The sequence below is a fragment of the Stegostoma tigrinum genome, chromosome 21, assembly GCF_030684315.1.
Source record: "Stegostoma tigrinum isolate sSteTig4 chromosome 21, sSteTig4.hap1, whole genome shotgun sequence".
NCBI lineage: Eukaryota > Metazoa > Chordata > Chondrichthyes > Orectolobiformes > Stegostomatidae > Stegostoma > Stegostoma tigrinum.
Genome location: NC_081374.1, coordinates 46208915 through 46221859, shown reverse-complemented (window position 1 = coordinate 46221859; position 12945 = coordinate 46208915). Strand labels below are relative to the sequence as shown.

General features: G+C 43.6%; 1 protein-coding gene across 1 annotated transcript in view; it reads right to left on the bottom strand.

Annotated features, from left to right (window-relative positions):
* Positions 1-2163: 2163 nt before the first annotated feature.
* LOC125462802 (leukocyte surface antigen CD53-like) overlaps positions 2164-12945 on the bottom strand; it is a 31531-nt gene continuing 20749 nt past the window's right edge. The window contains exons 5-8 of the mRNA XM_048553195.2: positions 12815-12907; positions 9449-9556; positions 8407-8490; positions 2164-5281 (exon numbers count right to left, since the gene is read on the bottom strand). Coding sequence (XP_048409152.1) covers positions 5210-5281; positions 8407-8490; positions 9449-9556; positions 12815-12907 — 357 coding nt within the window. The 3' untranslated portion in view covers positions 2164-5209. The remainder of the gene's footprint in view (positions 5282-8406; positions 8491-9448; positions 9557-12814; positions 12908-12945) is intronic.

Here is a 12945-nt window from a genome sequence, read left to right as displayed (position 1 = left end):
CTACCACTGCCTGCAGTGCATCCCACACGCCCACCATTCTCTGTGAAGGACCTACCTCTGACATCTCCCCATACTTCCTCCAATCATCTTAAAATTATGCCCCCTTGTAATAGTCATTTCCTCCCTGGGAAAAAGTCTCTGACTATTCACTCTATCAACGCCTCTTATCATCTTGTTCACCTCTGTCAAGTCACCTCTCATCCTTCTTTGCTCCAATGAAAAAGGCCTGAGCTCCCTCAACCTTTCCTCATAAGACCTGCCCTCCAGACCAGGCAGCATCCTGGTAAATCTCCTCTGCACCCTCTCTCAAGCTTCCACGTCTTTCCTGTAATGAGGTGACCAGAACTGAACTTAATATTCCAAGTGTGGTTTAATCAGAGTTTTATAGAGCTGCAGCATAACCTCACGGTTCTGAAACTCATTCCCCCTGCCAATGAAAGCCAACACGCCATTTGCCTTCTTTACAACCCTATCAACTTGGGTGGCAACTTTGAGGGATCTATGGACGTGGACCCCAAGATCCCTCTGTTCCTCCACACCACCGAGAATCTTGCCATTAACCCTTATTCTGCATTCAAATTCGACCTTCCAAAATGAATCATTTCACACTTTTCTGGGTTGAATTCCATCTGTCACTTCTTTGCCCAGCTCTGCATCCTGTGTGGTCAACATGAGACCAGTTCCAGAGATGTACAATGTTCACGTAGAGGTGATGGTTCTGAGCAAGCACATGGATCATATGAAAGCTGCATACTCGCAAACAGTGCAGGATCAAAATATGCCTGGCACTTCTTTTGCTTTAGTCATTCATAGGATGAGGCCAGCATTTATTGCCCATCCCTACCTGCTCAGAGGACAGTTCAGAGTCAGCAACATTGCTGGGGTCTGGAGTCACATGTAGGCCAGACCAGGTGAGGATGGCAGTTTCCTTCCCTAAAGGACATTAGTGAATCAGATAGGTTTTTCCCCTGACAATTGGCAAAGGATTCATAGTCATCACTAGATTCTTAATTCCTGATATTTATTGAATTCAAATTCCACAATCTGCCAAAGCAGGATTTGAACCTGGGACCCCAGAATGTTATCTGGGCCTCAGGGTTATCTGTCCAGTGATAATACCACTAGGCCTTTGCCCACCCCTGGCTTCTTGCCAGCCTTTCAGACTGTTTTGGAGCCCATGAGCTCTCCCTCACCATCAAGCATCAAGGATATCTTGGAACCTGAGAATGACACAGTGAATACAGCCACCCTGACATCTATACTGCCTTTACTGCCTGAAGGACAGAGTGAAATTCAACTGGGATGCCACACTGGCCCCCACAACTCTTCCTTCACCCCTATCCCAGGCCCCAGGATGGCCTTCCATATCAAGCGGATGTTCACCTGCACATCTGCCAAAGTGGTATACTGTATCCATTGCACCCGGTGTGGCTTCCTCTACATTGGGAAAACCAAGCGGAGGCTTGGGGACCGCTTTGCAGAACACCTCCGCTCGGTTCGCAACAAACAACTGCACCTCCCAGTCGCGAACCATTTCAACTCCCCCTCCCATTCCTCAGACGACATGTCCATCATGGGCCTCCTGCAGTGCCACAATGATGCCACCCGAAGGTTGCAGGAACAGCAACTCATATTCTGCTTGTGAACCCTGCAGCCCAATGGCATCAATGTGGACTTCACCAGCTTCAAAATCTCCCCTTCCCCCACTGCATCCCAAAACCAGCCCAGTTCTTCCCCTCCCCCCACTGCATCACAAAACCAGCCCAGCTCGTACCCTCCCACCACTGCATCCCAAAACCAGTCCAACCTGTCTCTGCCTCCCTAACCTGTTCTTCCTCTCACCCATCCCTTCCTCCCACCTCAAGCCACACCTCCATTTTCTACCTACCACCTCATCCCGCCTCCATGACCGGTCCATCTTCCCTGGACTGACCTGTCCGCTCCCTACCTCCTCACCTATACTCTCCTCTCTACCTATCTTATTTTCTCTCCATCTTCGGTCCACCACCCCCTCTCTCCCTGTTTATTCCAGTTCCGTCTCCCCATCCCCCTCTCTGATGAAGGGTCTAGGCCCGAAACGTCAGCTTTTGTGTTCCTGAGATGTTGCTTGGCCTGCTGTGTTCATCCAGCTCCACACTTTGTTATCTCACATAAAACAGACTATTGTTATGGCAAAGAAAGTTTATTTACTTGGCATTAAGGGCCTGTTGGTTAAAGAGTAAATCATAGCCAACAGTCTATAGTTTATTTGAAAAGGATCTCAATGAAGAAACATATGACTGAAAATCAAGGAAATGCTTTTTTTTGAAAGCAAAATGATATCACCAACAAATTGCAGTGAATAAAGGATAGTTACAAAATATCAATTACACACATAAAATTTTACAGCAGTGTCCATCTGATTGACAAGCACATGAACTACATCATCTCCATTCTTGTCACGAATTGTAGCATGTCCATATGTAGCCTCGTAAGAGATCTCTACATTGAATGGAGAAATATAGACCAAAGGAACAGACATTTCAGGACCTAATTGATCATTGATCTCCAAACATTTGAGCTAATATCTGTAGCACTTCTTGCCTTACTTGTATAATTAATTGAAATCAGTTATTTAAATGCATGATTATCATAGTACTATCTTCTCAATTTGATCTAACATGTCAATGAGATGTCTCAAACATATTATTCTGAAACCGTATTTGAATACTAAAGCCCTATTGAGATGGTTACAATATGCCCACAAACTGTCACTGGCTCTGTGGTCACACCATCTCAACAATCATTTACAGACCCCAAGGGAATTTGGAATCACAACTCAACTCTTCTTAACAATCTGGAGTATCCTGGTTATTTTAGATTTCAAAGCCCGGGTTTCTTTATATCGACAAAGCAAGAACAGTCAGTGCTTAGAAAAGGCTATCCCGTCCCTTAAAGAAAATCCTACTACTACTGTACAAATTGAATATCAATTACATTTTGACACCGGAAAATTTGTAGTTGATTTGGGAAGTTACATCATGGCCCTTTCCACTCTATTGACTCTCAGTTATGTTGAATTTACTGCTGCAAGACAAACTATGGTTGGAGCTTTATGCTTCAGTATCTCCAGGTGCTTACTGAGTGTATCACTTTCCCCCTTGTTATATTGCACTGGGAGAATACCTTTTATCATGTTAAAATATCCAATACTCAGCCAACGAGACCTATTTTCAAAATGCTGCTATCAACGACTGAGTTGAGGTTAAGTTTGAAGGATCAGCAAACACAAGTTTATGCAAGACTGTCCAGAGAAAAGTGGCAGACTCTCAGGCTTTCAAGATGCCTTGACGAGAGTTGCCAACTCTGGTGAGCCGTCTTTCTGATCTACCATTAGGTTCCAAAATCCTGAAATTCCCCAAATAAGAGCTTAGTGGGTTGACCTAAAGCTCGTAGACTGCAGCAGTTCAAGCAGGCAGCTCGCCATTATCTGCTCAAGTGCTTCTAGGGACAGGCAATAAAGGCTAGTCCAGCCAGCGATGCCCATACCGCCGAATGAATAAAAAGAAAATCTCCAACTTCACGTTGCATCAACCAGCCCTTTTCCCATCTCCATGATTTTAATAACCCTTCGAGGGAACCAGTCAAAGAAATTTCAGGGTTGTACAATTTGTCTCCTGGGTTTCAAAGAGAAGAATCTTTCACTAGTGGAACTCTTGGAAGTCCCTCATGTTTTCTCATGCAGTCTAGAGCGCTTTGGTTGAGTTCTAACCAGTAATCTGCACAGGCCTTGGACAAGACATTATCTGTGTGTATGAGGCCAGATGGAAATGTATAAAGCGCTTGCACACAACTGATCTCCAGATTGAAGGATGGCAGAAATTTATCTTGTCATTTTTAGCTCCACAGAACACCCACAGCAAGTAAGGATCCTCCAGAAGTTGTCGTGATCTTTGGCAAATGCAATAGTCAATTGGTGGCACCCATCCAGCCTCTCAGTTTGTTGTCACAGCTCTGTCTATCTGTCTTGCCCTAAGCAATAATTTTCATTTACAAGACAGTCATGTGGCGAATTCATCACCCCAATGTCAGGGACGTAAACCATCAAGAAGGGCTAGTGAATTTCAATTCAACATCGGGGAGTGCAGACAATTCATTTTGGGAGGAATGTTATTATCTAAGGAAACTAAACATTTAAATAAAGGAGTGACTATAAAAATCATTAAAAGTAGTGAGACTGGTTAATAAATATGCAAACCATACCCTGAGATCCAGTTCTGGCAGATTGAAAAACAACGTTATATTAAGCTTGTATAAAACTATTGTTAGATCAAATAAAGTGTGATGAGAACATTTCAGGTCTCCATATTAACAAAAGGATAATGTGCAGAAAGTACATGGAGAAGGTGGAGATTGACAACAATAATATCAGAACGGGCAGGTTTTGATGAGGAAGGATTGATTGGGTTAGGCTTCTGTTCTTTAAAAGGAGAAGGTTAAGAGATGACCGAGCTGTGTTTAAGGTGATGGCAGGATTTGGTAGGGCAGGCCTGGAGAAAGTGTTTCAGTTGTGGGTAAGACTGGACTAGGAGCTATAATCATTCCCAAATTCAAAACAGAATTCAGGAAAAACACCTTTGCTGGTATGAATGATTAGAATTTGGAACTAGCTACTTCAACGTGCAGTTGAATGGCATGGATACATTGTAAAGAAAAATCCAGGTAGGTACGTAACGGTGAAAGAAATAGAGTTAGATTAAGGGGAGAGGAAGAAGGCTCATGCGGGACATAACTACTAGGGCTTGGTCTCCTCGGGTCTTGTTACCATGAAGGATATCCTGTCCAATTCTAGAAATTGTTCTGTTTTTCAATTGGTAAACATAACAGCCAAGATAGACAGTCTCTGCCCATTACTCTGACAAATAGTGCAATGCAGGATTATTAAATCCCACAGTTTCCCAACAAACAGACATGATAAGACAAAGTTTGATACTTTGCAGAGGTGTGACTGAAGTCCAAAGGAGAGCCTTGAGAGGAACTGTAGTTGTACCAGAGATGAGTCATTGGCAAACTAGATAGACCTGGTTTATACAGTTAAAACTCATACCGTCTGGTAATAGCATCAAGAAATGAGCAAAGCCCCATTCTTCAGAAGAACAGAGCCTGTGATTGCAGATACATTTACAATCCCACAAGATGGGCTTTCCTCTACCAGACCTGTGGAATCGGATCAATTTTCATAGGACTTGTAGTTGTGACAGATCTGGCAGTACATGGTCATGGCAAATGACATACCGAGTACCTGAAGGCAGGAGAAGTTAAATGTTAGTATTTTCCATTCTCTGTCGCAGTAAGTGGACAAGCTCACATTTTCCAACAATACACTCCATCTGCTAAATTTTGGCCTACTCACCTAACCTATCAATGTCGTTTTATAGTCTCTTTGCAACGTCCTAGCAAATTACTTTCCCACCAATCTTTGTACCATCAGTAAATGCGGTCAGCCCAAGTCATTAATGTAGAATATAAACTGTTGAGGCCCCAGCATTGATCTCTGTGACATTCTGCTAATGGCTGCCAAGTTAAAATGACGCATTTAGCCTGATTCTCTGCTTTCCATTTCTGAACTAGACCTCTCTCCACAGCAGTACCTATCTCTTAAAATTGTACTTACTTTGATTATGTTTTTAATGTGGCACCTTATTGAATGTCTTTTTGGAAATCAAAACGCACCACATCCACCAGTTGTCTACCCTGTTAGTCATAACCTCAAAGAATTCTAATTTGGTCAAAGATGATTTCCCTTTCACAAAACCATGCTGATTGTCCAATAATGTTTGAAACTCGCATTTTCCCTACGACTGGCATTAGGTTAACTAGCTGATCGTTTCCTGCTTTCTGTCTTCCTTCTTTCTTGAATAACTTTATATTTTTCCAACTCATTTTCCTGAATATGGGGCATTTGGGAACCATTATCTCTGTAGCTATTTCCTTTAAAACCTTTGGATTAAGACCATCAGGTCCAGGAGTTTTTTCACCCTTTTTCTTCCTTTTGCCCCTTGATATTCTGTCCCTCTTGGTAGGTTTGTTGAGTTCTCCCATGGGGAAGTAAACTACAAAACGTTTGTTAAAGTCTCTGGCCTTTACTATTTACAATTATTAATCATCCAGTCCCACCCTTTAATAGGGTAAAGCACACTTTAGCTACTGCCTTCCTATTTATATGCCTATAGAAGTTTTTAGAGTGTTTTTATATTCCTCCTGAGTTGTCGCTCATTGTGACTTCACCTTCTATACAATTTTTTCAGCATCCTTTGTAGGTCACTAAAGCTTTCACTCTCCCTTTTCCTACTTTTAATTTTTGTCGTATTTTCTTTTTATTTAACAAGTCTCTAGGCTTCCTTATCTAGCCACAAATTGTGCACCATTCTGGTAATCTTCCTTCCTGAATGGAATATGTATTTGTGTGTTATATTCCAGTAAATCCCTCTTTAAATGTCTTCATTACATCTGTACATCTTACCTTCCTTTAACATGTTTACCCAGTCCATTTTAGCCAATTCGTTTAAAGCTCTTGTAATAGTCTTTGGGTTTAACATTAATTGTGGATCTACACGGAGACATACCGTCAGAGAGCTGTACAGTATGGAAAAAAACTCTTAGGTCCAACTCGTCCATGCCGACCAGATATCCTAAACTCATCCAGTCCCATTTGCCAGCATTTGGCCCATATCCCTCTAAACCCTTCCTATTTATATACCCATCCAGATGCCTTTTAAATGTTGTAACTGTACCAGCCTCCACCACTTCCTCTGGCAGTTCATTCCATACATTCACCACCCTCTGCGTGAAAAGATTGTCCCTTGGGACCCTTTTAAATCTTCTTCCTCTCACCATAAAGCTATGCCCTCTAGTTTTAGATTCCCCCACACTAGGAAAGAGACCTTGGCTATTCACCATGGCCCTCATGATTTTGTAAACTTCTAATAGGTCATCCCTCAGCCTCTGATGCTCTCTCATTGTGAAGTTGAATGTTTGATCACCCTTATGTGTGTGTGTTTGTGTGAGTTTGTGTGAGTGTGTGTGTGTGTTTGTGTGTGTGTGTGTGTGTGTGTGTGTGTGTGTGTGTGTGTGTGAGTGACAGTATGTGTGTGTGTGTTTGTGTGAGTGTGTGTGTGTGTGTGTGTGTGTGTGTGTTTTTGTGTGTGTGAGTGAGTGACAGTATGTGTGTGTGTGTTTGTGTGAGTGTGTGTGTGTATGTGTGTGAGTGAGTGACAGTATGTGTGTGTGTGTGCGTGTGCGCGTGTGTGCACGTGTGTGCGTGTGCATGTGTGTGAGTGTGTGTGTGTGTGAGACAGTATGTGTGTGTGTGTGTGTGTGAGTGACAGTATGTGTGTGTGTGTGTGAGAGTGAGTGACAGTATGTGTGCGTGTGTGTGTGTGTGTGTGCGTGTGTGTGTGCGTGTGTGTGTGCGTGCGTGTGTGTGCGTGCGTGCGTGTGTGCGTGCGTGTGTGCGTGCGTGTGTGTGTGTGTGAGAGTGAGTGACAGTATGTGTGCGTGTGTGTGTGTGTGTGTGTGTGTGTGTGTGTGTGTGATTTGTATAAACAACGTGAAGGTTTAAGTCACTCATCAGTAATTCAGCAATTTGCTTGCAAACCACCTTTTCTTGATGCACTGCCTGTCCTACTCAGTGGCACCTGTTGGGGGAGCTATAAACGACTTTCACCAGTGACTCCTTTACTTTGCTATTACTTATCTCTACCCAAGTGGATTCCATATCAAGACCTACTATATCAAGATCACTACTGTACTAACTGCAACGATTATTAATAAGGAAATTCCACCTCCTTTTGCTTTCATGCTATCCTTCCGAAATATCAAAAACCCTTGAATTTTCAGGTCCCCTCCTTGCTCACCTTGCAACCATATTTCTGGAATTATTTTCATACCATACTGTCATGTATCTATTACTGCTTTCAATTCATTTATCTTGCTATAAATGGTGTGCGCATTCAAATGAAGGGCCTTTAATTCTGTCTTTTTTTTGCCATTTCCCCATCTGACCTTATTTGTTTGGTGCAATGTTCTATTTTTCTCTCTGCCTCTTCCTGTCATGCTCTGCTTAACTGTACAACTCTTACCTCACGTAAACCCTCACCCCCGCCCCACACAATTTAGCTTAAAGCCCTCGCTTTACTTACATTATTACAGGAAAAGAAGGGTTAAGAGAAATCATTTTTAACACCAAGAGGTATTCAGATCTCAAATGTTCAACTGTGAATCCTCGACAGTATTCAGTAAAAAGCAAGATGGCACGTGAGAAGTTTCCAGTCTTTGGTACTCCTTCAGACCAGTGACACTTTCACATCTAAACCAGTGGAACAATTATTTGTACCGATGTCTGATGAATTTACATGAAGTACTTACCTGGATAATTGAAACACAGATGATGACGATACCAATAAATAAAAAGTTGGCGTCAAACCATTCTCGGATCATGCTGTAGCATCCCTGGAAAACACACACACACAAGTTTCAGAAGCTGGCTCTCAGTAAGGAAGTGGAAACCTTGCAGAACACATGAGTAATTGATTATGCAACCTACAGGTGCCAATTTGGGGCCACAAGCATGTAGAATCACATGCAGCAACAGACTGGTACGAACATAGTCACACCAACAGACCGATAGACACTCACACACATAGCAACTTACAGATGCGTAAACACACCAACAGGCAGACATACACACCAACAGGCAGACACAGGAAGAGCAACATACAAGCACACAAACAGAAACAGAACAGTAGACAGACACTTGCACACAAATACACCAACATGCAGGAACACCTGCCAACAGGTAGACACACACAAAGACATCAACAGACACACACACACCATTAACAAGACACTCACATACGTAAACATTCACATACACACATGCACACACTAAACACCATTAGACAGACACACACAAACACATCAACACAGACAAACCAACAGGCACGTGCACACACACACACACACACACACACACACACACACACACACACACACACACACACGATCAGACGGACACACACCAACACACATTCACACCAAGAGACAGACCGTCACAAACACACCATCAAACAGACAGATACACACCAACACGCAGATACACCAACAGATACACAGACACAAACACACCAACACACTCAAATTTAACAACAGTCAGACACACACACAAACACATTATCAGACAGATAGACACACACAAACACACCAACACACAGACGCACATATAGATAGGTACACAAACATATACATGTACAAACAGATACACATGCACATGCAAATATATACACAGAACAAATATGCACAGATTAGTGTACACAGACACATATATGCGTACACAGATATGTATACACACTCATACAGGTATACACAGATACACCACATTCAAACAATTTTGTGCATTTGTTCACCTCACCTTTGAGAAATAGCTTGGAGAGTTGCAAGGTTTCAGTTCGTCTTTGCAGCATGAGCTGGGGACAGAGTTTCCCCAGTCAGTGTAGTTAGCAACACCACAACACTTCAGCTAAGAGAAAACAAAGAAAGAATAAAATTACACATTACATTGAGCATCATGTTTCCAGAAAGAGAGAAACAGTTAACACGCCAGATCAATAACTCTCTTTCTCCACAGGTGCTGCCAGGCCTGCTGAATATTTACAAACACTTTCAGTTTCTATTTCAGATTTCCAACATCTGCAGAATTCTGCTTCTATACATTATCACAGACAAATGTACACTGTTGATATTAAATCGGATGCTTTAATTTGTCAGAGATTCTGTTTCGGGCTGTGTCTTTTCTCTTGCAGCTGTTATTAATTGGCCATCTCTTCTTATGGGTTTGCCGAGTTGGAATGGATGAAACCTGGAGATTTCAGCATGTGTCATCCCTAACCCACACAATCCGGCTTCTACATTCCCTTCATTGATCCCTAACACAATGATTGGCACAATACCCGCTTTCCCATTGCCGACATGAGAGAAAAAAGGCATGATTTTGTTATTGATTAGATGACATGTGACGATCTGCTCAGATATCCTTTTCATCTTGATTTTAGAACTTTTTTTCATAACAGACATATCCAAAACACAAATGAATAAGTCACATCAGGAGAATTTTTTTGCACTTATTGCAGCAAGATTTCACTCTTGCTTCTGAATAGCCCAGGACCAGTCTGGAGGGTTCCCCCAAGCAGACATTGACTTGATTTGATTTTGTGATGTGATTTATTATCGCCACATGTACCTAGGTGCAGAGAAAGCTTTTGTCTTGCACACAGTGCTGGCAGATCGTACTATACAAAGTGCATTGGGGTGATACAACAGAGCGAGGAACACGATGTAACTGCTGCGGAGAAGGTGCACAAAGAGTGAGATCCACATTAAATAAAAAATTTGAGAGGTCCATTCAGAAATCTAATAACAGCAGGGAAGAAGGTGTTCTTGAATCGGTTGGCCTGTGTGTTAAAGCTTTTGTATCTTCTGCCCAACCGAAGAGATTGGAAGAGATTATAACTGGGCTGGGAGGGCGTTTGATTATGTTGGTTGTTTTTCTGAGGCACTGAGAAGGATAGATGTGTGATGGATTGTGCTGTGCCCACAACACTCTGTAGCTTCTTAAGGTCCTGGGTAGAGCAGTTGCCCAGCTGTGGTGCACCCAAACAGAATACTTTCTCTAAGGTTTTGGAGTAGATTCGTAGCTTGGGTTGTGGGTGTTGCGGTTGGTTGGCACACCGAGCTCGTTTGTTGTTCCGCAGACGTTTCATTACCATGCTTGGTAACATCCTCAGTGCAGCCTCTGATGAAACGTCGGTGTGTTTTCCTGCCTGGTTTTTAAACTCTGGTGTCCGTTGCGATGGACTGTCTCACTTCCGGGTTTCCTCCGTAGTGGAATGTATATGGGGCCGAGTTCAATGTATTTATTAATAGCCTGCTTCGTGGAGTGCCGTGCTTCCAGGAATTCCCGTGCTTGTCTCTGCCTAGCCGGACCCAGGATCTTGGTGTTGTCCCAGACAAAGTCGTGGTTCTCCTTGTCCGTGTGGATTGAGATGAATGCGTGTTGGTCGTGCCTTTTTGTGGCCACTTTCTATGATGAACTTCAGTGAAAAGGAAGGGCGGGATAGGCCACTTCAAGAATGAATGCTGTTTGTGGGTAGACCCTGTCAATACCTCAATGTATGTGAATACTGTCCTACGTGAGTAAGAAATGCATTTGGTGCCAAATTGCAATGCTTGTTTTTCTTGCTACACCGAGACTGTACAGACCTAGCACCTGTGAATGTGGGTGGAGATTGTCTTTAGTGAATAAAGTAGGCTTTTTCAGTTTGAAAAAAGTTGAATGTTTGTGAGGAACTGGAGTCCCAGATTTCCTTTCCTGATGTAAAGCATAGACTATCTGAAGGTTTTGTGGTGACTACATGGCATTCCTAACAGTATCATTGCATCCTTCCAGCTGCCACCTTTGCCATGTTTCCCCAAATTGGCAGAAGGAGTCACGTTGATGGCAGCAAGGAACAAAGAACAGCACAGCACAACAAGCCCTAACGAAACACCGAAGAAGAACATCCTTCTCACTTCCCCAGAGTTTTTTGCTACAACTTCAGAGCAAACCACCAAATAGACTCTCCCACTGCACAGAGGCCTGTATCCCATTACCAACACACCATTTATTTACATGTGGCCAGCCAGCTTGGAGTCAGTCCTTAGGAAGAGGAAACTGTCTGTAGTTCCTGTTTTCATCTGTCAGCCAGGCCTCCCTGAATGGCCCAAGTTAACAAACCTAATCAAGGATCTCATAGTCAATAAGATCTTCCTGGCCCTGGTGCTGATCACTACACCTGCCTCCTCTCAAGCTGTGTTTGGGTTGGCCGGGGCAGCTACTGATCACCCCAGTGCATTTCTGCCCAACTACCAATTGCAACCCTTTCGTGAGTAACTCGTGTTCAGTTAAATGGACCTCATCCAGCTGTTGCCATGCCTAGAGCATGACAAGAAAGCTGTGTGGGCCATTTGGCTGTGAACAGGGTCCCTGCTGGGGGCTCAGTAACTGACTGAGGGCCTCAGCATGGGGAAACAGGGGAACTGCTGAGAGCCACGGCCACACCTTTGCCGCTGACATCCCAATGTCTCCCTCCACCTCAGCTCCCCCTATCCAGCAGAAACACTCTCATCACTGCCGGCCAGGGCTTGGGCCTCTAGTGGCTGTCATTCCAGCAGCAGCCACTGTCCTCCCAGTTGTGCTGCTGAGTAAACAATCTACAGGCTCCAGTTCTCAGTGAGAACCAACTCGCCTGGGGAAAGCCTCCCATTGGCCTCTCAACTGCCTGAATGGCCATCCACAAACTAAGATCAGTAAATCTCTCACTGGCTAAGACCTCCATCGCCAAATCTTGTGCTGTGTGAGGCACAGAGCTGGCAGCCATTTTCTTCCATTCCAAACCATTGAATCTCTGCAATGTGGAAGCAGGCAATTCAGCCCATCGAGTCCATGCTGATCCTCAGAAGAACATCTCACCCCAGACGCACTCCCCTACCCTAATCCTGCAACCCGGCATTTCCCATGGCCAATCTACCTAACCTGCCCATCTTTGGACTGTGGGAGGAAAACAATACAGATACAAGGATAACGTGCAAACTTTTCTCAGACAGTCACCCCAGGGTAGGGTCATACCCGGGTCCCTGCTGTGAAGCAGTAGTGCTAACCACTGAGCCACAGGCCTCTCCAGAAACTGTCACCAGTGTTTCCAAGAATACAAGGGGCAGATTCATGGCACCCACAATTTACCTGTTCCTGGATTTTATTCCAAGCTTCGACAATTCCAGTGTTATTTTCTTTCTTCAGACCCAGTTTCATGTCATTTTCAATGTAACTGGTTATCTGCAGATCAAAAACAGGAACATGATGATGAGACTGGG